We start from the raw sequence: 27855 nt of genomic DNA, 5'->3' as shown, positions 1-27855 counted from the left end.
CTGGCGCCACTATTAGAGCTAGCCAAGGGAATGAGTAAGAGCAGGTGAAAAGACTGATAGAAAGAAGACAGAGCCAGAGCATGCAGGATGGGAACAGAGGTAGACCGTCATAATCAATCCTCCATGATCCTGGAAGAGCATCATTTGTCTTCTTTTCTCACTCTACTCCTCCTCTTGCTCTCATCTTTCTCTCATTTTCGGTGGTATAGCTACTTTGATTTTGAGTAAGAACACCAGTCTCCAGAGCTTCATTACTTTTAAAGCCTTCATCGTGAGAGGCCATAAAAAGATTCTAAGGAATGGATTTGCCAGACATTTTGTACCGACTTGCGAGTAATGGCCTTCTGTGCCTTGTGCTCTGGGTTATCAGGGCAAACTGGGATTGGCTAAAATACGTCAGTGCTGAAGAATATGACATTGTGCATGTTAAGCTGTGCCTGCTGGGGATCCTAGCTCTGTTTAATTCATAAGAACACACCACTATGCTGCATAAACTTGAAACTGAATGAGTGTGTCCAGTAGATTGGGGTTGTTTTTAAGCATTGCACCGACTTTGTGTTTTGGTATGTTCCCCTTTCTTTTCTGTGTTTGCATTCATTTGTTTTCCATCTTGCGACTGGATAGGGCAGAAGAATGTGTCTGGGGCAGTGTGTTGCCTTAAGAATATGGGGATTTGTATGGGGTAGCAGGAAAATGCCGGGGAAGAAATGATTGAGAGAAAAGGTCACTAGACAGGATGCCCTTTTTTTTTTTTTAAATCTGATATGGGAAACTGCAGAGACCCAAAAGGGGAGGGAGAGAAAAAGCAGTGCAATGTTAGGAAAAATTATTAGAAGTGAAATTGTAGCTAAAAGACCAAAGAAGTGCTATAAATTGTGTTAACTCAAACATTAAGCTTTGCTTCTCATATATCAGCTGCAATTCCAGTCATGACTTAAATGTCCCATTTCCACAGGCTGACAGAGCATTGTTTGTGACCTTTTCTTTGTAGGTGGAGTGTAAAACTGTGTGGTGTTTTACTCTCCACCTCTGCTTTCAATCACAAACAGTAGCGTCCAGCTGGGGCCTTTCTAAGTGGAGTTTGGATGTTCTCCCTATGCCTGGATGAGTAGTCTGTGGGCACTCCAGCTTTCTTCCACAGTCCAAAGACGTGCATGTTTGGCCTAATTTGTGATTCTAAATTGGTTATAGGTGTAAAATGGAGTGTGACTGTGATAGCCCTGTAGACCGTAGATCTAACCAAGATATATAGAACCTCTCACCCGAGGGCATCTAAAAACAGGACTGATGGACGGATAGATCATAAACTATATAAAAGATGGATGTATCCATCATGATGTCACTCAATGGTTTATGACGCTAATAGATAGTAGTGTTTGTATTCATAGACAGTATGGACACATTGCACAGAAATACAGTCTAATTGTTGCTAAGTAACGTACTATACAGCTAAAATAGTGAAATTTCACTCACCAAACTCAGGGATAAACTTATTTATTGCTATTTATTAGAGAGTACTCTTCCCCCACCAATCTGATGGCCACTCCTCCCTGAGCCTGGTTCTGCCAGATTTCTTCCTGTTAAAAGGGAGATTTTCTTTTCCACTGTTGCCAAACCACTTGCTCATAGGGGGTCATATGAGGTTTTTTTGTGTATTATTTGTGGGTCTTTACTTTACAATATAATTTGCCTTGAGGAAGCTGTTGTTATGATTTGGTAAACAAATTGGTAACTTTTAAAAATAAAATTCACCCCCACATGAAAGTTGTTATGAAAGAGGAAGTTACAATGCTGTGAGGATGTTCGTTTTAAATTTAAGCACTTTAAGAAGTGACAGGAAGCTTCAAGTGGCCATTGGAGGAACTGCCGTTTTTGACACTTTTACTCTCCGCCGTCTATCGACTAGAGATAGTTTCTGGTATAGCAGTTATTATTATATTTCAGGTTTGCTTCCGATTAATTCTGCAGACGACGTTGTATACTTTCAACTTTTTTTTGCATTCATTTAAAAAAACTGACTTCACTTTCTTCATCTTCATAGGCAGGGCAAAGCCTTTGACAACAATATGTAAGGACAGACAGGAGCGAGACACAAACTGTCGCGTTACATGCTGCTATTTTTAGTTTTGGAAGAGCCATCAGTAGCATATAAATGTAGGATTTATAAACAGCAAAATTCTGGGAGAAAAAAAGGGCTGAAAGCATCTTGATTGTGTGCAGATACTTTAATTAAAGTGTCTCCCTCCTTACGATGAAATGCTGGGAATCACCTTTGTACCTGTTGTTAATTACCTACATGTTAGAGGTTTCTGCAGCAGCAGGAGCAGCAGCCTGTGTCCTTGGCACAGTCGCAGCCCTCCCCCCTTCCTGTTTGTACAAGTTTTCATGTTAAAGGTGTCACATGCAGGTGCAGGACTGTACGTGTGAGTAGACGTGCATGTATCTGGCCATTCCTGTTAAGGAAGGAGGGAACGTGCGCGTAGCCTAGAAATGTGGATCGTCTCTCTTCGTTACCGATGGGCTCGTCCCCTACCTCTCTCTCCATGACCCAGTTCTCGTGTGCTGACACCCCGTGTTCATACTGTGCCTGCAGCAAACACATGTTGTCGGAGCAAAGAAAGGAAAGAAAGCGGATTAAAGGGAGACAAAAAAGAAACTTGTTTTCAGAAGTTTCAGAATTGTACTTGGCAAATGGCTTGTGCTTGTTGCTATCACCTCTATGGTGCGACCAAAAGAGGAGTTTGGTTGTTTTTTTTAATTGTTTAACTCTTTACCTGATACTTCATTTACGGCTTCTTTCTTCTTTGTCCTGTATTTACAGAGCAGCTTCCTGGGTAGTGCCACGTTTTCAGTTGGAGATCTTCTGAGGGCAAAAGATGAACGACTGACCTTGAGCCTCAGGTAAGGGCATGTTTCCGTCCCGCTCACTGCTGGACCGTATTCCTCAAACCTAAACTCAGACTTGAGTGTCTATGCATCTTCTCCAACACGGGATTGAAACTTAGCAATTTTTAGGAGAGCTCTGAAAGTTTTTCAGGGACGATTTGTTAGCAAGTGAGAATAAAGTAGTGCTCTGATCATCTTTGTTTTTTTGTGGAAAATTGAAGTGGAAATAACTGATTTTTTTTTTCCTAAGAGGCTTTTAAATGAAAAAATGACAAGAAATTCCCGTGTGAGGCCTGCAAGAATAAATATATAGCATCTTTCCCCCACACCAATAGCATTTCTAGGACATTTTGATATAATCTGGAACCACCGTAGAGCAAAATCTTAAGTATTCATACCGCATGCTAGCAATGACAGGAATGTTTGAACATTAGATTCTGAAAGTCAGTGGACGTTGTAGGGCACACACTTACTTAAAGACGGGGTTGTGAGGATATAATCAGTAATTTCGCCACAAAGAAGATCGCTTGTTTGCCTTTTAGGGGGGCACATTGTCTCATCGCAAGCAACAGATAAGCTTTGGTCCTGAGCATTATTAATGCTGTTCCCTTCTTACAAAGTGCTTGACATGACTATTAAGAGCTAGCGCGGAGACATTTAAATAAATAGCTGGCACAGTTTGAAAGCCATAAAATTGCATTTTACTGTTAGGTTTGATGATTTCACCCAAGGGGAACCTAAATATTCTGTTTGGGAGAAGATTACAAACGAGCATTTGAAATGAGCATCTGCTGATTGTTTCAGCACAGAGCGAGAATAGCGTTAGCTCGATGTGCAAACTGAATGCAGTCTTTGTGTCGGTTTCACAGGAAACTGAGCTCGAGTAATGTGGAATCTCTGATGCCACTCAGATCAGGTGGACACCAGTTGCACACCTACATATTGCAGTTGTGCACTTGATTCATTTTTTTTTACTTTTACAAATTAAAAACAGGAGGATTTGTAATTATTTTTTGCTTCTTCTGTTCCATCTGCTGCAATAACACGCATCCAACCTGCTCATCTTTACCAACATGGCCCTGAGTTTGAAGCGCTGACATGTCCACAGGTTTAGCTGACCTTTAAAGAAAAAGTTGCACGCGAAGACACATAAACAGACCCATCGCTAATGCTGATGTCGTAAGGCTTTTCTAAACCATCTTTTTCTCACTAATAACTACTCGGTGACGATCGGTGATAATAATCTCCTGCTGACATTGCTTTATCTGTCCAGCTACCACTTCTGCAAAGGAAGGTGACTTATTACACTACATTAGAAGGTATTACTCAGTAAAGTGTTACTCAGCGACACTGCACATTTTAACCCTATATAGTGAAGTGAATCCTTTTAGATACATGAGTATTTGTCAGTTATTGAGACTAATACATTATCATTAAAAAGTAATGAAAACAAAAGGAAGTTGCACACTAATTAAATGTCAGATGTAGCAAATATGACAGCTGGCAATTATTTTGTAGTTCAGGCTTTACATTGTTAACATAAATTTCATCATTTGGTATACTGCCTTGTAGCAGCTAAATTTTAAATTTTATTTTTTTGTGGCTCTTTTTGAAACATGGACTAGGATTAAGCATCTAATTTCCACAGTAACCTGTGACCGACCCACCGTACCTTTGGAGCCTCAAGTCCAAAGCACGTCCACAGAAATCCAGCTTGAAACAAAGATTCTGCTCTGAACACGCGTCTTGATTATAACAACCACGATGAGGCTGTTTCTAACTGAACCAGTACTAGTGGGTGTGCGGACAGATGTAATCGTTATTTCGGTGCCCACAAAGACGGTCCTTTGATAGGTAAAGTAATCACAGATGGTGGTCTTGAGTGTGCAAACCATATTGCAAAAGATACATGGAGAAGGGTGAAGGTCAGGAGCGTTACCATGGAAACCGGAGAGAAGTTCCCAAGTAGTGAAACCCAGTAGGTCAGTGCGCAGATATATTTGTATCTTCCTAAAATGTTCACACACGTGTATTTGTTCTTGCTTTGTTCTACGTCCTTGAGTCCATGGATCACGATCACAAAACCGTCACATTCCGCTTTTGTTCTGAAGGTCCGCTAAACACGCACAGTGCCTTATGGCTTTTCTTCCTCTTATGCGACCAGTGTGTTTGATTTAATAGTCAGAACGTTCTGCCTCCACCTGTTAACTGTTAAGATGAATCCGTCTCTTGTTTGTATTACCAGGCTGAATTTCCCTTTTCCGTCACGCTCACAGTTGTGTTTGAAAGTACACCCCTTCGGCAATCTTCTCGCTTTATTTCCTTCTTCTTTTTTCAAATTTCTTTTGTTATGCTTTTCATTTCCTGTAGGTGATCCCAGGTCACAGGGTATAATTGTATCTTGCACGATTGACTATATGAGCTGCAGAGAAGAAAGATTACGGGCCCCCTTTCTCTGTCTGTGGGCATTTGTGTTTGTGCATGCACACATTTTTGCACAGGTTGTTCTGAACAGCAGAGTATTGTCATTTCACTGCTCTGTAGTCGTACCACATTGTTGGGTTTCTTCTTTTTTTTCTGTTTGGCATAGTGGGTTTTATTTCTGAGGATAACATGAAGTCCCCCCCCATGAGACGTTCAACACCACCACAATCCATTTAAAAAAAAAATCCAAAATCAACAATCGCCTGCCTATTCAAGGCCTGCTGTTACTGTGCTATCTTTATCACTGCTGCTACGGCTTTATCCACCTGCACAAGCTGAATTCAGCATGTTCAGCTATATTCTCTGAGGCGGCGTTGCCCGAGACTCTGAAAAGGGGTCAGAAAACTGAGTTCTGCACACAAATCATATTGATTTTTTTTTAACTTTCATCTTTGCTTTTCCTTTTTTTCTTTTGAGTTAAGGGTTAATTTGACTTTTTCAGGGTTTTGGTAATTTCTTCTTAGGTGAAACTTCAGAAAACCTTTCGCTGAAAGACGTAAATACACTAACCAGCATGCTTTCAAGCCAAATAACTCTGCAAGACAAAGCACACAGCACACTGTACTGTAATACAGTGTTCTGCTTGACAAAAACAATCCAAGTATTCATTCTATTTTTAAGTAGCTTAAAGTACCATTGAGAGAAACTTGTGGCGCACTAAACAATGTCTGTTACCACATTAAAAATGTTTCCTACAGAAATGCACACATGGAGTCATTATGTCCCAAAGAGCTCTTGCTGGTGTGGCGTTGGAGCCCAGAGGTGTTACACTGACACCCTGCGATGCATGTGTAAGCCATCCAGACACACCAAGGCGAGTGCCTTTTATTTGATATGCTGTTTGCATGTTGGTTCATGCAGCGAGAAAACATTTCAGAGATGAGGAGCTTTTCGTGAGTATGCATGATTCATCCTGGGCTGTTTGACCTGGTGAAGAGTCTGATTCACAGAGCGGGGCACGAAGTCTGCGACACTGATGTGAGGCAGGAACGCAATTCATTCTGCCCATTACAGGAAACAGATGCTTCATTTAAACGGCGTCCTAATGCCCACTCAGACGGTTGTTGCAGAAAGTCAGTTAATTTGAGCTGCTTCGCTCGGAGGAGGGAAAAAGGGAGCGCTTTATCTCGACGAGGCAAGGATTGATTCCCTTCAGTGAGTCTCAAAACCAACATGACTTTGACCAACTTCGCTTCATAAGCTCTGGGTTTATATTGGTGCTGAGCATAATGTATGTGGAGCTGAAATTGTTTTGTTTTTTTTGACCAAGTTCACTCTGTTACAAGGCTGTCCACCTCAGCGCTCGCTCCTCATTCCCACAAATTCTTTGCATTCCGGCTCCTCTCTCAGGTCTCACGCTTGCTTTCATGTGTGGCTGGTTAGGATGTTTGTCACGGATTGTTTTTGTTTTTCCGTAAGGTGCAACCAGTTTGATTTAGGTCACTTTTTCCTTCTTTTCTTTTTTTTTCTTTATTTATGAAACTTCGTGTCAAATGAGTGGGCTTGTTGGATACGAGAACTCAGCCCGTGTGAAGATCTTTCTCTTTTTGTTGACACCAGAAGCCGCTGAACTGATGATGAGAAAAATCTTCCCTTCCTGCAGCCGCTCAAAATGACCAAATAAGAACACATACAGAGGCCCATCAGACACTCAGCGGCGTACAGACAGACGCACGCTCGCATATGTCTTTAAAGAAAACACAGTTGGGCAAACAACACCAGAAAAGGTAGTTAGAGTTTGAAGTTTGCACCTTTTATTAATCAAAGTTTCTGTTTAAAGGGAATTATTGATGACATAGGTTGCTCGGCACATAAATTCAGCTCTAGTTTGCCTGGTGGTAATTTTTGTAACCCACCTGCAACATCTATCTGAAAAGATTTCTTTTTAAAACAACCTCATGTTAAATATTTTCTCTCAAGGTTTCCATCTCTTTGGTATTCTTAGAAGAAGATGGAAATAGAGGTAATCAAGGCTGGAGTTTAGAAGCTGAAAACAAGGGTCATGAGATATCTGTATGCCGTCGTGTGCACATGGCTGCCTGGCCACACGCGTGTATTTGTCTTTCAATCTATATTGCATCAAAGCAGCACGGCTTGCATTTTCCTGCCTGAGGTTATACCTCTGAAAACTCACATAACTCCTCACAGCCCGCGCCGCTTGCTGTGGAACACGAACAGCATTATATCCAGTGTTTTAAGATGCATTTGTCGAATTCTTGGCATGCTTGTTCATTTTCCATAATGTATGTTCGCTGCGCAATGCGGGATGCAGTAATGTTTTTGCCACTTAGAGGCGGCAGAACAAGCTGTAAACACAATATTGACAAATTACCACCATGTGCAGTTAGGCAATGTGTTAGTTATTAGTTTTAGCAGCTTATTTGCACATTCAGGAACTGCAGAGAAATTTTTAGCACATTTTAATATGCGCCCTCGGGTTTCCGTCTGGCTCACGAACATCCAGTGTTACGTCATGTGTCATTTATACTCAGTTGTTGCTCAGTTTTGGGTTACAACTAAAAGAAATATTGTTTTCTTGAACTGACTGCCAGATTTTTACCTTTAACCACACAGAATGTGGAGCCACTACAATAGCTAATCACCATCATGTTTGAGTTCTTAATTACCTGCTGATTGCAAACAGAGATGCATTGATTGCATACCTCTGATATTTACCTATCAGAACAGCTCACCATGTAAAATGACTACATGGTGAGCTGTTCTGATATTTACCTATCAGAACAGCTCACCATGTAAAATGACTACATGGTGAGCTGTTTACTGGCGGTTTATCCGTGAAATGTCATTGGGTGTTTAGCCTTGTTAGTTCAGACTCAGTGGACACATTCGTCAGCTTGTATTTTCGCTCTATCACGTCTCTGCAAGCTCTGTAGACATTTAATTTGAAAAAATAACTGGATAACAATTGCTAAATAACTACCAGCTGTACTTGTTTGTCCCTTCAGTGTAAAGTTCATCTCAGACAGATTGTAAATATAGCCTGGTTTCAGCAGGGATGAACAATGAAGCCACTGTACTGGAGAAGCTGCAAAGATGTCAGTGCTGCAGAGGTCTCTCAATAATGCATGTTATATATACACAGAGGAAGAAAGATGATTATTGCATAAACATGCAATTGCCCAATTAGTGACAGAGTCTTCATACTGTTATTTCAGCAATAGTTTGGCCCTTGCTCTTGTTCTGTTGCCCTCTCAGTCTCTCACACTGTAGTTCCCCTTTTGCACTTCTTGTTATCACTAAAACTTTATGCACTCAGTAGGAGAGGCACTCTCTGACCCAGTTCTAGAGCACAGTTTGAGATTTGATTTTGATATGAATTTGTATGCTTGTGTTAGTGTGTGCGTGCCTGTGTGTACGTGTGTATTGGAGATTTACCATGGCGAGGCTACATTATCACAGACCAGTGCTTTTGCTGCCTGGCTTCATGGCTTATTCATCCATTCCCATTAGATAGGCCCTTTCTTTATTGTCCCACCAGCACCAGTTTAGCCTGCTATCATGATAATATCATTTTACCACCCCAGAGTCCTTTGTATTATACTGTCCCAATTCTCATGCTTTTCCACAGACAGCCAACTCTCCTTTACACTGTATCCCCCGTGGCTGATTGTATCGGAGCCTGACCTAAGAGTCTAAAGATCAACTGTCTGATCCAGTTATACTGGAGAAAAATTGTGGCTCTTGCTGGAGCCGTGAGTATGGTCACACTCGTGCGTGTCTGCTTTTGTATTTTTCACACCTTAATCTTGCCCTCCTTTGTTGCACACACCCACATATATGCTGTCACTCTCTTAGCATCGGCATGAGATTCTCAGCTCCAAACAGATGAATATTCATCTATTTTTAAAAATGTAAATGGAATCGAATGAGGTGTGTGATTTTTTTTCCTTCCGTAATAATGTCTTTATTTATGGCTTCTTTGTTTTATCAGTGCAGCAGTGAATGGAAGAACATATGTACTGAAGCGGTTAGAGGAGACTAAAGGACACTTAAGGCTATGGAATTTGAGTGAACGGCTGGTGGGAAATGTTTTATCTGTAGTCTGCACATGGAGAGGAAAAGAACTGTTGGAAGCAAGTTGGTGTGTGTGTGTGATGAATCATCCAGGAATGTGTTTAATGTATCACCTCGTGCGCACACAAACACAGACTGTATGTTCTAGTTAATATTATTAACACGCAGAAGATATTTAAAGGTGGGTGGGGGCAATTTGGGGCTAAAATAAATGCACACAAGACTTCCTAATTTTTACTCCTTCAACACTAAAGCTGGTTTATTTGCTGCACATTCTTCTGCATAATATGTGAGCTCCCCCAGGAATTAGGGCTCATGGGCTGAATATGAGAATAATAAAGTCGGCCAGTGCAGCTCAGCGGCATTATAATGCAACTGAGTGAAAAACTGTTAAATATGTATATAAAGTTTACACGGGAGTCTGTGCAGTCCGCTGAACTCAACTAAGTACAGGTTTACTGCTTCCACAGGAAAGAGGAGGCTGATCAAAAGCACTTGAATAATCGATCATCAACTAGTGTGAGCACCTCTATAAAAGCACAAGTTGTGGTAGTTTACTGGTCTGTACGATTCAGGTGTGTGTTGAATGAAGCAGTCTTCCTAGGACTTGATGTCCCATTTAATTCAACCCAAGGTCAGGCCATGCAGCGCTTAGAAAAACCCAAGTGCTACAGGCTTCAGCCAGCATGTTAAAAGTTCATGAGAGTGCAATGAGAAAAAAAGACGAAGTACAGCTCAAGTGTGCAAAGTTGCATCTGATCAAACCACAAAAACAATGACGAGACGAGCAGACAAGACCAAAGTGGAGACGTGTGGCCACAATACACAGCAACCTGTTTGTTGAAAACCAGCCTCAGACCAAAATGGCAAAGGTAGTCATTGAGAGTTGGTCTTGGATTTGGTTTGCAGCCATATGACCTGAGCACCTTGCAGTTATTGAGTCGACCTATCTGTCAAACAGTCTAAAGCGACGATCGTAGTTAGGTCATAAAATAGGATAATGATCCAAGCACAGCAGAAACTCTACAACAGAATGGCTAAAAATCAAAGAATGAAGGTGTTGCAACAGTTGAGGTCAGGTTGAGGTTCAAGTGTGGACCTCAACCTGACCAAAATGCTGTGGTTGACCTTAAGAGAACTGTGCAGAAATAAATACCCACAAGCCTCAATGAAGCAATCTTGTGAAGAAGAGAGGGCCAAAATTTCTCAACAGCCATGTGTGAGACTGATTTAGTCATTCAAAAAATGATTAACTTAGCTAATTGCTACTAAAGGTGCTTATTCAAGCTGCTGAATCGTGGAGCGCACTTAGTTTTTCACAGGACTGCATAGAGTCCTGTGAAAAACAGGAAAATATTTTTTTCACCTTGCTTTAATTATTTGGTGATGACTTATTAACAATGCCCATAAAGTGTAACGGTACATCAGGGATACCCTAAGCTTACTATAGAGCTCTTAGGCTAAAATTGATATTGAACAAGGCAATCGCGTTTTGGTAGCTCAAGGTCAGTCATTCCTCAGGTTCTTCCTGTACATCATGTCTTTGCAACATAACACTAATAGGTGAAAGAGAAGGAAAAATTAGATGTGGCATGAAGAGCCAAAGATGGAGGAGAGAGATTTAATAAGTCTGGCCCAATGTGGTTCTGAGGCATGCTAGGGGCACAGCTCATGCCAAGAAATAATGGGATGATAATGAAGACAATATGGTGGGAAGAAGAGGCGAAGACAGTAAGTGCATAAAATCATGTCTGGCAGGTTTCTGTTTGTTTTTTTTAATGCTATTCTCTTTTCTTTTCTTTTTTGCCTTGAGATTAAATTGTAGTGTGCAATAATTCAAACCCCCTGCTGGGGCACTGAACACAGAGCTATGCAATCTGTCCCTTTGCTCCATCTCCGATGTTTCATGCATGCCTCGGAGGACATTCTTGTCTGCCTTCCATTATAATAACTTTGGAAATTTGTACGCATATAATGTCTCAAATGTTTCACCCATTGAAATAATGCTGTATGCTGCTTCCTAAATAATATAACATTAGGGCTGTGCGATATGACCAAAATCTCATATCCCGATATAAGACATCTATCGTCCCGATAACGATATAAATCACAAAAATTTTACATTTTCTGTAAATTCTGTGAATCTCGGGCAGCTCAACTTGCGTGAAGCTGGGCATCGCGTACCTGGAGTCGCGTGTTTTAACCGATGCATGAAACGATACATTTTTAGACATAAGTTGTAACAGCCGCCGTTTTCTTTGTGAGTATTTATTACACGGCGTGCAAAAGCCAGTTCTAACGTTTGAGTCTAAGGTTTATTTTTTAGCACCTGGCGGCTCTTTTTTACTTCTTATCCGTAAATAATCTGCTCTTTCGTGTGATTCAGTTTATTTTGAAAAGTCTCAACAGAGACTCTAGAGCTTTATTGTGAAAGGTTTATGTGGAAAATAAACAAGCGGACACGCGATGGTTTTACTCTCTTTCTCTTAAATATAAGAGAAAGACAGAACTTTAAGAAATTAATATAGCCACTACAGTGACCATCAAAACCATGACAAAATATTGCCGTAAACAGTTTATTTTGCAACACCATGAAACAAACAATAGCGTAAAATGAAATGCTAGACGTTTTTATATCGTCATCCGATATATATCGTTATATCGAACAGCCCTATATAAGATTATAGACTGAATAAATGTACGCCTTATAAATATGTCAGATTAAAAATAACACACAACACTACCACTATGTGTAATATACATGTGTATTTCCATTCAAGTGATGTTGAGTGTAAGTTCTCACCCCAACCCGTTGTGGTAGATGGACGCCCCTCCCTGAGCCTGGTTCTGCTGCTGGAGGTTTCTTCCTGTTAAAAGGGGGTTTTTCCTTCCCACTGTCGCCAAAGCCCTTGCTTACAGGGAGTCATATGATTGTTGGGGTTTTCTCTGTTGTGTTATTGTAGGTTCTACTTGTATAAATAAAATTGAAATTGAAATGTTGCGTGATACACTCTGGAAATCCCGTTTCAGATCTTTCCTTCCAAGAGGGTCCTTGAATGTGATACTGCATGATTAAATATAATTGTTAATTAATTATATAATAATGAAATGATTAAGTAAGCACAAGAGTTGCACGTGTACACTTAATTTAAAAGCCCTGCTTACCAGGACGACTTTTGACTTTTGCCATCCAGCTTCATTTATAAAGCCCTGCACACCCACACGGTTGTTATTCTGTTATTCTGGATAATAACGTCTCTGCTCAAGGTAGGGCTAGGAAGAGCTACGCCAGTGTTTACATGATATCACAAAGTGATAAGTCACTTTATCTTTATAAGTCACAGTACAGAGATGTAAACTCTAATGAGCCAAAGTAATTAATATGTATGGGTGAATAATACCTGGGAAATGGCCTTTTAGCTATATTATAATAAGCAGGATTTTATTTGGATTCCCAAATGTTTAAAACATGTTTCGTCCATCGTTGCGCGCTCCTGTTGCCAAGATAATTCTGCTGACGCATTTGTTTTGGTGTCTGATTCCTCTAACCTTGGGAAATCTCTAGAGTCACCAGCTCATCGCCATAACAAGCGTCTCAACAAACAAGGGTAACACACATCTGTTGGACTTGTGTTTGTCCAATCATGCATGCTGCATATCCACTGTGACATGTATCTTCCATTAGCATAACAAGAAGCTCGTGTTGACTCATAATGTTGACACTGTTTGTAGTAAACTGCGAGTTAGGCTACACTGCGGGGATGTACTGCTCGGGTGCTTTTCTATTGTTTTGTTCACCCACATTTACATAAGTGGCCACTCAGGTCTGGACACAAAAAGAGTCGGGATATGAGCGTGGATTTGTTGTTTTAGGCAAACGTGCAATCCCACAAATACAGAAACACAAACACAAACACACCACAATGGCTAGTGGATATGTGTCCAAATCCTCCATTTAATAGTCTCTATGTTTTTATGATGAAGGCTGACTGTAACTTTGCAAAGTCTAAACTGAGCCTAGCTGCAGGTCAAGGTCAAATATTTGTCTGGTAGCCTTAATCCAGTAAGAGTAAACTACACATTTTATTTATGTACAGTGGGTTGTTTTCTTTTAATTTTCACTTGTGAGGGTGAGATGGAAAGCTATAAGTTAATTGTAAAGAAAGACAATTAAATATATTGTATATATGTGTGGATGTGTGTGTGTAGGGCTGGGGGGTTGGGGTGGGGATTCTTTGCCCATCTCCCTTTTGTGTACATGAAAGAAAGGAAGCACAGAGAATCTATTATTACTATTGTATACAGACCACTTTTTGCATAAATTTCTCATTTCTATGCTGCTCCATGTTAATCTGAAGTTATATATTTCTGGGAGACGTATAACACCATGCCCAGTGTCTTTTGAACACACTGGGAAGAAGCCTAGGCAGAATGATAACGCCCTGCCCGGTCTATATCAATGACCTGTGTCAATACTGCTCTTAAATCCCTTTCATTTACAGCGAATGGGGAAGCAAGCTGTGGGCTGCCTGCCATTACTGTATCTGAAAGTTAGTTTTTGATAGCAGAGTTATGGCTGACCTTTCTTAGTGTGCTTTTTCATACAGACTTGTAGTATCTTGGGGAGAGTTATCCTGAGACTGACTGTTGTTATGATCTCAGTCTGCTTCTTAGATATGTTTTCTTTCAGTGTGTGACTGTAAATACTGCATTTTTCTTTTTTGAGTGTGTTAAATGTCAAACAATGACCATGTTTGAATGGCTGAAAAGCATTTTTAATTCTTCTGTGGAAATTTTCATTTGTTTAAAATGTGTCTATTTTCATTCTTTCTTAGTGTTTGTAAAGTTTAGCTTATTTCATATTTAATTTTTATTCTATACCATCTGTTTAATGTTTGTTCCTTGTTAAGCATAGCGCACTTTCCCAGCATTCATTTTAATGCGATGTGACATGCGCTGATTAAATGTGTTTGCCACCAGCCAAGCTTTTTGCAAACAGTATCTGGCTGTGAGCTTTTTGGCTTTTTCATGCACTGAAAGCCAGAAAGACTATCAATAAAACCCATATACAATCTTTACCATCATATATTGCACACATTTCTTTACTCTTGAGAGTCACATGCGAACAAAACGATTGAAAAAAGTGGTCATATGCAATCAGTGCTCTGTCGCTAAGCAACTCCCTAAACCCAGTGAGAATGCGAATTAACAGATTTGCCTCAACCAAAACAGAAAGTGATATTTGTTGATGAACACTTTCATTGTTCACTTATGCTGCGCTTTGAACAGCCAGCAGTGAGTTAAACAGAAAATGAATACCTGAAAGAATTTATAGAGACCAGGGAGAGGACATCAGATGAGTGGTGGCTCTGCACTGAAACCTGAACAAACAGCACCTTCTCATTTTAGGCCATCAATGATCTCATAGATATTTGCAAGGTGTCTGTATCAGTGTCATGATGTCAATCAGATGCATGCAGTCTGCTGATGTCACATTTCCGCATAATCTCAGATCGCTTGGAACTTTGCCAAGCAGATATTAAAAATGGTACCTGGTACGACGTGCTACCACCGAATGGAAAATCGTAAGTGTGCTCTGTATTGTCAAAGTGCCATATGTTGATTAAAATATCAAATCGCATTTGACCTCAAAGTCAACAGATTGGTCTGAAGGTCAAAGTGATAATAATGCTACACAGACCTATGAAAGTATGTTTCCTACTGCTGTTGTTGGTACTGACAACATCTAGGGATGTAGGAGATGATATATGGTGAGTCTAAATAATTTAGTTAACTTTACGTTACTTTGGACCTCTGATCTCTTTTTCAAGGTCACATAAGGTTAAACTTTCAGAAAATGCTTGCCAGTTCTGTCAGTTATTAAAATAAGGGCTACACTAGAGCAAGTAGTGCATTTGTTTGTACTCCACTGCAAGCTTCTTAAAGTATGTTTGAAAAGAATAGAGAAACTAAATTAATATATAAAAAATGCAGTTCTATTCTTTCAAAGTAAAAACTGCCCAGAAAGTGAGCTGCTTTGTACTTTCAGAGTTTTTTTTGTCGGGTTTTTTTGTTATTTTTGGATGTGTGTGTGTTTTGTTATAACTTTGACTGTTTTTCATTTTTATATATCTTTTGGTTGGGCAGCACTGTGGTTAGCACTGTTGCATCACAGCAAGAAGCTCCTGAGTTCAATTCCACCATCAGGCTGGGAGGTTTGGAGTTTGCATGTACTCCCCAAAGAGATGCAGTTTGTGGGGATAGGTTAACTTGAAAAACTCTAAATTGCCCATAGGTATCAATGCAAGTGTGAATGGTTGTGAAAAGGATAAGCAGTAGAAAATGAATGGATGGATATCTTTTTGTCCTTATTTCACTTATAGTCAGTTTCCTATATTTCCCACTTGTCAAGAAGTAGCCTTGGTTCACCTATGATCCCTTACCTGGAAGCAGCTTAATATGATTACACTACTACAGCTCATCAAATCTAAATAACGGAGATACTTGACCTCCAAACCTGTTGTTTAGTAAAAAACAATCTGTGTTAAAGTTCACTTCAGTTTTTCCCAGATTTAAATCCAGTCACGCAATATGCAGATGAAGTTTGCATAGCTGATTTGCTTAGTCATGGGCACCTTCTGGCCTAGCTAACGCATGAAGGTTAATTCTTGACACATACTTTTGTGTTTAACAATCATGCCTAATAATGAAAATAATTGTGGGATGTGGGTTTTCAGATTTGAGTTGAGATCGTTTAATCAAAAGTTATAATTTGGACTGAGTGGCTTTTCTCTAAAAGTCACATCTCACCATTGTTGGTTTAAAATAATTTACTAAAGAAGTTAGTTTTTTTTTTTAAAGTTTACTTTAGTCATTTGTGTTATTTCAACTAAATATTGTGCACTAAAAAAGTCACTCCTAAGAAACTGACTGCAGTTTATCTTAAAATATTCAATGAACTCAACTCAATGAAAAGCCACTGAGTCAACCACACAATATTTTCCTTAAATAACACAAATGACTCAACTTAATCTGTTTTGTAGGACTTTCCCCTAACACAGGTGTATAAAACACGTTGACATAACCTTTTAAGTAAATCCAAAATGAAAAAAAAAAAGTTTTTCTTGAGTGTCATGGGATTGTAGCAGAGCTGTGAAGTGAACAATCAAAAGTCACAATCATCACTGCCGTGCCGAGAGAGGCACCACTGCATCCTCGCCTAAAGCACATTTTTAAACTAGTCTAAGAGATGTTATAGCACGCCAGAAGAGAGCAAAAACCCTGCAGCTTGTTGCTGTTTATTCTGCTTTACCACCATATGCCAGTTGCAAAGATGAAGCATCGCTAAAGGCTGATGGAACAAATGCCAACACAGGGCACCACTCTTGAGAATCAAACCCAGCTTCACTATTGTCTCCATTCTGCCTCTGTTGCTTTAACTTCACCCCTGCAAAGTCCCCATGGATTACGAGTCTTTCGAGTGCCTTAACCTACATCCCTGCGTGCTTCTCTCACCCGTTCCCATCTGTCATCCTGTGTGTGTCTGTTTGAAGAAAAGTGTGGGTGTGCAGGTGTATTTGCGTTGTTTTACCACCTAAAACACTCTGTAGAGCCAAGACCTTCCTACCACGTCCCCTATTCAATTCCCTTGCTAGTAAGAGTCAATGGAGCACAAAACACCTATCATTTACTGCCTACCTGTGTCAACAAGCCACTGGCACCACCTCAAGCAACAGTATCTCTTACACTCCATCTGCTTTCCTGTAGCTTACACGCACTCACGATCCTCACTCTTCTCTAACACACACATGCACAGTGCTGTTTGCATACAGCATCCCCTTCAACCCCTCATTCAAAGATATATAAGGCTTGTTGTTGCTCCTCTTCCCTGAGGCTGTTATATCAATAGTATAGTCCTTATGGCTTACTTCTAGTAGGGTTCCCAGGACCCTGACATGGAGCACATTGGCGTAAACCCGTTGCAGATTTCCAGTTAACGGTTTGGTGATGATGTAGAAAGAACCAATTCTGTGCCACGCAGAGCGAGGGATTGCTCTTTTGCCGTTTCTCCTTGTCTCTCTGTGCACAATTTGTATGCATGCATTTCTGGTGTTACCGCTGTCTAATGTTGATGCCCAGGGCTTTGATGCCTTTAAACGTGGCACCAAGGTCACAAACAGCAGATGTATTGATCAAATGACTTGCATAATCTATTTATCAAGCTACCGGTGCTGTTTGGCTCCTTGAAGACATATGTCTTAAAAGACTGTTTCCAAATCACTCAGCTGATGAAAACAGGATAGTAGAAAAGAGATCAAAAGCGTGTTGTCAGGATGTGAGATGTCCAAATCCGTCAGACTGGACACTAAAAAGACTTTAACCCGTCTGCTCTCCAGTACAAAGTCTGTGTAATATCAGAATATCCGACCGAGTCCATGTGTGAGTGTTTCCAGTTAGATAATGCATCTGACATATGCAGTCTTCTGCTGCCTGACACATGGAAACACAGTCTCACTGAGCATCAGTTTAAATTCTTGATGTTTGGGTTCAACTGATTCCAAAAATGACATATTTTTATGGTTGTTAAGTATTGCTTGTTAATTTGAATATGAAAGCATGAAAAAGAATGCCTCTAATATACATATATGCATCCATCCATTCTCTTCCACGTATACAATTCAGGGTTGCGGGGAGGGTGAAGTCTATTCCAGCTACAAACCAATTGTTAAAAATTATAACAATAAATAATAAAGTATTTATTACAAGTTAGTTAGTTATGAGGGGAAATTTTAAAAAATAAGACTGAAGATCAGTTTTAGTTTTAAATCTGCTCAGGAGTGAAATTGATTTTAGCCTTTTCTGAATGAAATATCGGTCTTTGTTCCAAGGAAGACGAAGAGCATTTCTTCTCTTCTTTGTCCGGTCTTTCTTTGATCTAAAGGGTCATTAAGAGCTTCCATGTCTGGGCTGTTAAATTGATTACCATGTCAAAGCGGGGCCTTTCGCCGTGTTTGGGAGGTTTAGTTTCTTATCTGGTCAGCATCCATCCTGACACCTTGAAGGTGAAGTAAGAAGGCCCTTCTGGCACTTTTGTCTTCGTGAGTCTGGCGTTCTCACGTGTTCAAGATGATTCTGTTGGTTTTATGCTGAGTTTTGAGTGAACGAAAAGGCGAAACGTTGAGCGTCAGCCGAGTGCTTTAGAAGATATGGAAATCGCTTCCCATTATGCCGTTATTGTATTTATCAGAATGTCCCTGCCGCTGATGTCCTACAGTGTCAAGTGTATTGCTTGAACTAATATTAGCCCCTGTTGTCAAATAATATCAAATCTCCCCAGTGCCATCAGCACCCGTTATCAGTATGTTTAGTGCTGGCCTTAAACAAATCATTTGTTTGGCTTTCTGTACCAGATGTGAGACGATGATAAGTTGTGCTTCTGCACAGTAGCACATTTATCAAAACTAATGAAATTAATAATCAAACCAGCATGGACATCACTTTTTGTGAACTGATTAATTTGTTTAAAATGTGAAGAATAAATAAAATTCTTTGCTCTGATTTTTGGCACTTACAGTTTGTCTATGTTAAAAATTTTGGACCTTTTTTTGTAGTTTTCGATTTGATTTTATGTTTCATGCACAATGAGGAAAGTTACAAAACAGCACCAACCGTTCCACGATGGAGACATGCTTATGGGTCAACAAGGCTGCTGTGTCAAGAAAATTTTAGGTCATTTGCAGGGACAGATTGATAGTTTGAGCTCCTTAACTCCGCTTTCTTCAAAGTTAATATAAAGCTACGGCCAGCAGCGAGACTCCTGAAGTCATCATACAGTGGGTCCAAGAAGTTGTCCTGCCCAGTCCTTGACTCAATCCAGCACACAACCACATCACAATGGTTTCACACAACCAAGAAATAACATGTAACTTACAGAGTTTTAGAGGCACTGTTCAAACATTTGTTGCATTTGGACAGAGCTGAGGTTGTTGTACCAGCCTGTATGCTAAGCTAAAGACCTCTCTACTCTCATTTAACAGAACACCTAAGGAAATAAGCTTAATAACACTCAAATCACACAAACATTAACACCTCTGTCCATCGTCCTCTGTCCTCCAGTTGACTGTGTGCGTATCCTCTCAATACTGTTGGTCGGCTTCTTTTTATTTGAGATCAAAGGAGTCTGTTGAAAAAGAAGTGAATATGTCATTACATTCGAAATGTGACTATGAGATTTTTTTAGATCCATTTGTCACAATTCAACACTTGCTGTTTATTGCGCTTTGCAAATGTAGCGTGATAGCTGGGTTTGACCTCTTACCACTTATGAGCTGATTGTGCTCCACTTACTGAATGAGTGGCTATGAAGGTCATCTGAGTGTACAGGGCACTGCACTACCTGCCCACTTCCACTCAAGCATCCTCTCTACCAAATTGTCATTGATCTGCGTTTAGCTTTTCTGTGACTTAACATCGAATACATGCCAGACACACAGCTGACTGACTGGAACTGTTTACAAGAACGTTCACGTCTTAATTGTGACAACATGCTCGTAGTAGACGCAAAATAGCGTCGGTGCTGTGTGTAGCTCAGAGAGTTGAAGGCAGGCAGCACATAATGGATATATGTGCTTCTGTTTGTTGGGTGAGGTGAGGAAATAAGCAAATACAATATTTCTGCCTGTGATTGACACTCAGTGATTGCTCCTTCCCTGTTCATGTCTGCTCTTAAATTCCATTTTTATTGTTTGGCACATAAAAACTCATTTCTACTTAAGGATAGACTAGTTTTTTTTCTAGAAACATAAGGATTTGCAAAAGCGCGTTGGAAGAATTATTGGTGTTTCGTGCTCGCGGCCTCCTTCGAACAATTTCAGTGTCGAGGGACAAAATCCACAAAATCCTTGTTCAAAATGCATTATAAGAAATCGTTAGAAGTCTGAATGAGGAAAATTGAGTGTCCTCAAAAAGGGTGCAAAATTCCTCCCTTGTGTTGCTGTCCCTCTGCTGCGGCTCTGCTGCCCATGAAGCCGCAAAGAGAGAATATACTTGCTAAATCTATCTAGATCACACTTGTGAAGGTTAAGATGCACCACAGAATGCATTTTTGCCCAGAACAAAGGCTGTGGATCGTCCCGCATCAGTGACAATGAAATAACAGCGTGTTTTTTTCACTGAAAAGTTTTTGGCAATCAGTAATTCTTTCATGTACATATTGGTGGGTCAATGTTGTCTCAAGGGAGATTTAAAATGTGAGTCTATCTTTAGATTAAAGATATCCTCGGGGTGGGAATAGCCAGTAATGCCATTATGGTGTGTGTTTTTCATTTTGTGCTGACACATACTGCTGGGCTTAGCATCAATCCCAGTGTGTTCTTTTAAATGTGATTAAAGCGCATGGTCTCACAGTTTTGTTTATTTTGATGTTTTTTTGTTCTTTCGGTTTCTGCACACAGTGGAAGTCTGTCAGCTTTTGTCTTTTTCAAGATTATTTTTGGGAGATTTATGCCTTTATTTGGAGTCTGTGAAGAGAAACAGAAAATGAAGTGAAGGAGAGGCGAGGAGGGGAATCCATCCATTTGTTTATCTGTAGTTGGGGGTGGTGGGAAGCTAAGAAGGGTCTATTCCAGGGTGTCCTCCAAGCTGGGCATGCCCAGAAAACCTCCAGAGGAACGCACCCAGGAGACGTCCTGATGCTTGAACCATCTCAGCTGGCTATTTTTGACGCAAAGGAGCAGCAACTCTGAACCCCCATGATGTCTGAGCTCCTCACCTTGAGCCCAAGGAAACTATTTTCAGGTGCCTTATTCATTCATTTACTACCTAGGATTCACTAGTTTTGGCAGCAAACTGAAGTAATTTAATAATAATAGTAAGAAGACGAAGCAACAGTGGTAGTGTTGAAAACAGTGGACTTGTCGGTGCAAAATGTGCATGAGGGTGGAGGTGGCTGAGTGTTTTAAAGCAAAGAAAAACAACATGAAGGAACCATGAAGAGAAGCTCAGAGGTCATGACACAGCAGCCAAGCAGGAGACCTAGTGAAGTGTCAGCAACAGCTTGATAGTCTGGGAACACCTGCCTCAGGTCTTCCCATTTGGTACTGACAATCCCTGCCCTGCCCACCAGGTACCTGAAACACATCCAGAGGAAATCAGAGTTGAGAGAAAAAGGTGGAGGGTTGTCACAGCTGGAACATCGATTGACTGGCAAATGAAAAACTTCACCTTCTGGCTTAACTCTCTTTTCACCAAAACGATCCAGAACACCCGCGTTACTGCTGCTGTTGCTGCATCGATCCGTCCGTCTGAAGCTTCATTATGCTGCAACTCATGAACAAAATGCCAAGATACTTAAATTCCTTCGCTCGGGGCATCGTCTCATCCTCTACCCAGAGGGAGCAGTCCACCGTTTTCAGGCGGCAGTAGCAGAATGATGCAGCAAATTGTCTGGCTGAAGAAGGAACTCGGTGTTAAGTGTGATTAACACAGAGACATGTAGTGTCTTCCTAAAAAATAAAAATTGCATCACCCCAAGTCTGTCAGTTTCTTGATGTGTTCTCACATAAACTTCCAGACAGCAGATGTGCTTTAGGGTGTTAAATTCTGTTGAGATAATGCCTCGGCTGGTGGCAATAGCGCTTTGTACGCTTAATAGTTTAACTAGTTTACACTGAAGCGTCCCTGTAGGCCTTTACTGTATGGAAATGACCATAATTTGATCTGCTGTAAGGTTTCTTTAGAAACAGAGCTGTAGATATGTACTAAATACCACACTGGCCCATGATTTAATCACTGAGTTTCCTGTGCTTTTCCGATAAACGCTTTCCTATCAAATCGTTTGCAGCTAAAGTTTTTCAAATTCAGTTAAACGTATAGCAATTGTCCCACAGCAGTCATTAAGTGCCTACTTGTGAGCCGGAGTCTGGATTGATGTGACTTGCTGAAGAAATAGCATCCATTCTGGATATTTTTCCCCACCTTGCTTCTTCTGTGAAAATAGCTTATCCCAGATGGTTTCTGACAGCAGTTAAGCACTAACATAAAGTAAATGTAGTGTGAAGACAGTTCTCATCATGCAAGAATAGTAGTGTGTGTGTGTGTGTGTGTGTGTGTGCGTGTGCGTGTGTGTGTGTGTGATGGAACTGGAACAAATAGGATGTGTTAAAACTCACAAATTGTCTGCAAGTATCAATCTTCCACTGACGTAGCTCCTGTTCTGCTTACTACAGATATATTGCATCCGACAAACAGATTAGTTTTCTATTTCAGAATTTTACAGTTTGATCTCATTGATGTATTCCAGTTAATCGGCTTGTTTTCAATAAATGTTTGCCTGCTTTGCCTTTCAAGTTTAAAAAAAAATCCTGAGCCCGAGAGCCTTTAAAATATCCTTAATTCTAACACAGAACAGAATTTTTACAATGGACACAGAGGGTGTTTTACATTAATTTTTGATTCAGACTGAATATATTGCGCATGGTGAAAGTCTCCTTCATCAAGTGAAAACCAGGGCAGTTTTTTTTTTCTCAGGGAATAAATTTCAAGTGGTCCAGACATGCCAGAGAGAGTGTGCTCAGTGTAAGCGTCCCCTGGTGATTCTGTCCAGCTCTATGAACAATGCCTGCAGTAGAGTCTTATTGATTGAGTCAGTTCCCCAGTTACAAAATGCCCAATTACTCCGAATCACATGATTGTGTCATTTATCCCAAATGAAAAAAAAAAAACCAGCATTAGAACTATCACTTCTAAAGCTGGCATTCTCCATTATTACTGTCTCATGTCCTAACATCTGTCCTTAGTGAAAACTAGCCAGGGCTATATTTAGCCACCGGTCCAGCTTTATATAGGTCAAGAATCCCATCCACACTTCCACTCCTTCACAACAAGGCTGTAGCATATTTGTTGCTGTTGTAGGATCCCTTTTTGTATTTTTCTGACCACTTCCATTAACATTCAGCTTTAAGGTGTCCTCAAGGGCTCTTAAAAATGTCTTCTTTTGGCAAAACACAAATAGTTATTTGCGCGTTCTGGTGGGTAATTTAGTTTCTCACTGTTAAAGCAAAACTTGCAAGAGTAAAAGCCATGGGTGTTTTTGCTTCTTTTCTGTGGCTATCAGGTGTTTCCCTCCTTGTGGCATCCCACATAGAGAAAGCCTGACAAAAACTGACGCTTTGCTGCTTTGAAGTGTTTTGATGAACTTTCCCCACCCACGGGCTGTTGAATTCAGCGTTATTGTCCTTTTCTTGACTTTGCTCTACAAACCTCTTGATAGGTTTGTAGCTTGAACCTATTCGCTGGAACGTTGAAGACGATATAATTACACAGCAAAGCAATACACGAGTAGGCAAAGTTCTTCATGTTTCTCGTGCACGGGAGAGAACCGGACAAACGCCGTTCCTTCGCTTGACTCCAGTTGCTCTCATCCGCTCCCCCATAACACTGCTCTTTTATTGAGGTTACATGAATATGCATAGGTTCATTAACATATGTCGTCTACGTACAAACAAAGAGTACCTTGCCTGTGTGTGTGTGTGTGTGTGTGTGTGAGTGCGCGCGTGTGTGTGTGTGTGTGTGTGTGTGGGGTCAGAGTGTGACCCCATAAATGACTTCCCTAAACCTGCTGGTCTGGAAGTCCAACAGTTCATCTAAACAAAAGGCACTTAGACTAAAACAGATATAGATACGTTTATCCTACCATAAAACAATAAGACAAGGTACGACCTCTCCCATGCTCCCAGAGTGCTTTGGAATGCACACAAAGTTTGCAGACTATTAAGGATCAAACCTCTACCAATCTACAACTAATTATAAAACTCTAAGCATATATAAGTAGATATTTCTAAGCATAAATGACAATCAACAATACAAAACCTAACACCTCTTTCCTAACACCGTTCATCCATTTAACCCAAGTTATCTAAACTTGTAGACTTCATGATCTTTGACCATTCGCTTATTTTCAGAGTGATGACAGGTTGAGTAAAAACTATTATGATGCCACATCTACAGACAAAGACAAAACAATCAGTGTAAATGAGGTAGTGTGTCTCCAGACTGTACACTGGGCTCTGCGTTGCAGTGCAAGCCTATTATAGCAGAGTATAACTGCTCATTTCACCAAACAAACAAAAAAAAGCAACTTTTGCCATCTATCATCAAAGCACCAAAGAAGCAAATAATAACAGTAGTAATGATAGTATTTCCAATAACAGTAGAAAAATAATGACAGTAATAATATTACTGTGGAAAACATGTAACTCATAATGATACTGAGGTCGCTGCTACATTGCAATGCACCCATAAATCCAGCTAAACCACTGGGCTGGATAGACTTGCTCAATCCAATCAAAGTGGGAAAATTAGTTTTCTTGGTTGCTAAATGTGATGGTTTGAAAACACAGTTGTGTCACAGATCCTATGTACAGAATCATCAAGTCAGCAACATTGCTCAAGTCGTTGCCTTTTGCTCATTTAACTGAATACACACATCTCTTTTTTAAAGAGTTTTAATAGGTATGTGAACCATCAGCAGTCATGTTAATGTGCTTCATACTTTGAAGAGCCATGCCAAATGAAGTTTAGTTTGTGTTTTCACCTGAAGATTAATAATAATCGAAGTCGGGCTTTTACATGTTCAGTACAAAGACAAGCATGTCAACTGCAAAACTGGTGTTTCTAAACAGGCTGTGTGGAGCAAATAGATGGTTTCTTTGTGTGTACTCTGCTTCCCGGCGACCCTGGATGGATATGCTGTTAAAAAATTTGTACACGACCTTTTGTAAGTTCACAGTGAGCTAAGCCTGATGAAGCAGCTTAACTTTAAAATGTTACAGCCTAACAGAAAAAGGAAAAAAATGTTTTGGGGGACATCATTAGTGGAAAAGATATTGTGTCATTAGTAGATAAAAACTGTACAAGAAGCAAAATTAAGATATGATGCTCAGCCGAAGCCTCCCGTCTTGTACAGATAATTGAAAGTATTATCGTTTGCACTGTGCAGTGTATACAGTGTGTACTTAAGACATATAGCTCGTACATTTAGAGCTTATTAGTGCAAACTGGCCATTTGAAATAAATTGCATTGCATGCTCCCACGCTGGGAAATGTATCCGTAAACTACAAGAAAGCCTTTCAAAAGAAAATAACTGTTAAATTTAAGGCACTTCCCTGATAACTAATTATTTCTCAAATTGTGCCAGATTCACAGCAGACATTTTAAGCACATTATTTTTGTCACTTGAACAAAGCCATCTGATTAAGTGTTGTCATAAAAGAGATCCTGGGCCAATTAGATTAAAAAAAAGAAAAGAAAAAGATGGGCTCGCAGGCAAAGAATAATCTGCAGATTTGTTTCCATGCCAGCTCCAACAGACGGAAAGTGACGAGGAGGGAGAAGAGGAGGGAATGTGGGAGTGGAGGGGGAAGGGTCTTTTTTTTCTCCCAACAATGTCTTCTTTTTCAACAACAGCGCTCATCAAAACCTTCTAAGTTAATCGGAGGTCACTTCATGCTCGTGCTAAATGGCTTTAGTTAAAATAAAGGGGTGCCTCTGAAGACCAGGCATCCTGTCAGAAGTCTCTAACCTCTTCCACGCTTGTTTTTTAATAGAACAGAGAATTGGCTGTGCAGTGATTGAGCTAAATCGAATCATCCCAGCCCTTTTAAATAGGCTGCAGAAGAGTCCTTTTCCTCACAGACAGCAGTAATATAAAAGAAAATTGTATTTGAGTAGGTGCTGAGTTTATGTTTGGCTGCAAATCAAAACAAAAAAAAATCCTAATATATCTCTCAAAGGCATACTGTAAGTTAATTACTTTAAAGCAATTCTAACTGAGTCTCTTGTCCACCTAAATGGGGAGTTTCATTAGTGGATTGCGGCGCAGTAATCTAAAGAGTAGGGGACCACTGTAACCCCTAAGGTTTGCCTTGGGAGGACTATCACAGAACGCGATGCGTGTTAATCTCCATTTCCTCGATTATGTGTGGGCCGCTCTCAGCACATAACGTTTGTTCAAAGTCAGGGTGACTTTCTTTTCCCGTGCTTGGGTCCTCTGTTGCGCAGGAACGGGAGGGGGCATGCTAAGAAATGGGGAAGAAACAAGAAGATGAGCAGAGGAGTAAACACTGAGACAGGTGTCTGGCAAGGGACAATGATTAGATTTATAAACCGGCCAATGTTATTTTCTCTGCTTGGAGACTTCTGTAAGACATTAAGTGCTAACTGAAGCTCCCAGGGTGCCACTCCGCAGACACTTTCCCTTCGCTCTCCAACCTCTCGCTCCCCGTCCTCTTCTCCAGTTTTCACTCACATTGCTTCCCGCATCTCCTTTCTTACCTTTTCTCACGGGTGCCTTTAGATTTTCTCCTTTTGTGTCTGCCCAAGATCGATTGGCCTCAAAAGCATCCTTTTTGCTTCCATCACCATCCTTGCATTTTCTTCTCCTCAGGCAGGGGTGTGTCATCCATCCTCCTGTCTCCCCAGACCAGTGGCTGATGCACAACATCCAATATTTTCTCCAGCTGGAGTGGAACTGAGCACATTAGGGATGGGTCTGTTAAGGTGATCAGACTCGCTCCCGCTATACCCCGGGACCATTTTTCTTCATTTGAGAGTGTCTGTCTTGCTGCCAATACTATAGATTTTCTATCAGCTCCTTAATCATGGCCCCATGATTGGGAAAGTGATTAGTCAGGTCTCTCCGATATGAAAACTCTAGTATCAATTTTCATATCTGTCGGGGCACATAGCCTGGTTTAATAAACCACTATTTGAACAGTTAGATGAAACGTTCTTTCCTTCACCCCCATCAGCTTCCCGCTGAAGCGCGCTGGGATTTTATTCTGCATGCAAAACTCCTGGGCAAAATCTGTCAGGAAAAGGAATCGCCGCAGTGCAAGCGTCCATGTCCTGATTCCACTTTTTACTCAAAGCTTTATAATTTCACAACCTGTGCAAGGCTGGAAATAAGCTTATTAGGTTTGCCGAGTCAGGGGAGGGCTGACATGAAGATGAATATTTCTGAGGCCCATAGAGGGGCAGTAGCTAGAGGAAAATATCATTTAACAGATGAGACTTTTATTAAACAGCTTGAATGAAGAGGCCAAAAGTGAATGTATCTTTTTTTTTTTCTCTCTCTCTCTCTCTTCATGTCTTGCTTTAGGTCATCTGATGGTGTGTGTACAGCAGGAACAGTGGTGGTGAGTCGTCTGAAGATGGGGGAGATGGAGGAGGTTGATGTGGACCAGATCACCACAGACATACCGTCACAGAAGGTAAGGTTAGCGGGCTGACTAGACGAAGCAGGAGCGGGAGTCTCCATGTGCCAGACGCCTCGTGCTAATACTAGGATTAGACAGGCACTGCACAAGTCCTCCAATGAGATTAAATAAACTTCAGTAAAACCTAATAGGGATTTACAGGATGTGAGTACGTTTAATGTCTGAATGCCTATA

The 27855-nt window shown here is 40.6% G+C and overlaps 1 protein-coding gene across 7 annotated transcripts in view; it reads left to right on the top strand.

Moving 5' to 3' along the window:
* The window catches only part of inpp4b (inositol polyphosphate-4-phosphatase type II B), a 198115-nt gene that overhangs the window by 81941 nt on the left and 88319 nt on the right, over positions 1 to 27855 (top strand). For all 7 annotated transcript variants that reach the window (XR_014874479.1, XM_085162144.1, XM_085162143.1 and 4 more), the window contains 2 exons: positions 2822 to 2901; positions 27564 to 27675. Coding sequence is in view for 6 of the 7 variants with exons in the window: in XM_085162144.1 (XP_085018270.1) it covers positions 2822 to 2901; positions 27564 to 27675 (192 nt within the window). In the remaining variant the exon portion in view is untranslated. The remainder of the gene's footprint in view (positions 1 to 2821; positions 2902 to 27563; positions 27676 to 27855) is intronic.

Source organism: Neolamprologus multifasciatus, chromosome 6 (assembly GCF_963576455.1).
Source record: "Neolamprologus multifasciatus chromosome 6, fNeoMul1.2, whole genome shotgun sequence".
Taxonomy (NCBI): Eukaryota; Metazoa; Chordata; class Actinopteri; order Cichliformes; family Cichlidae; genus Neolamprologus; species Neolamprologus multifasciatus.
The sequence above is the reverse complement of the archived record's forward strand: the minus strand, read 5'-3'. Positions and strand labels throughout refer to the sequence as shown.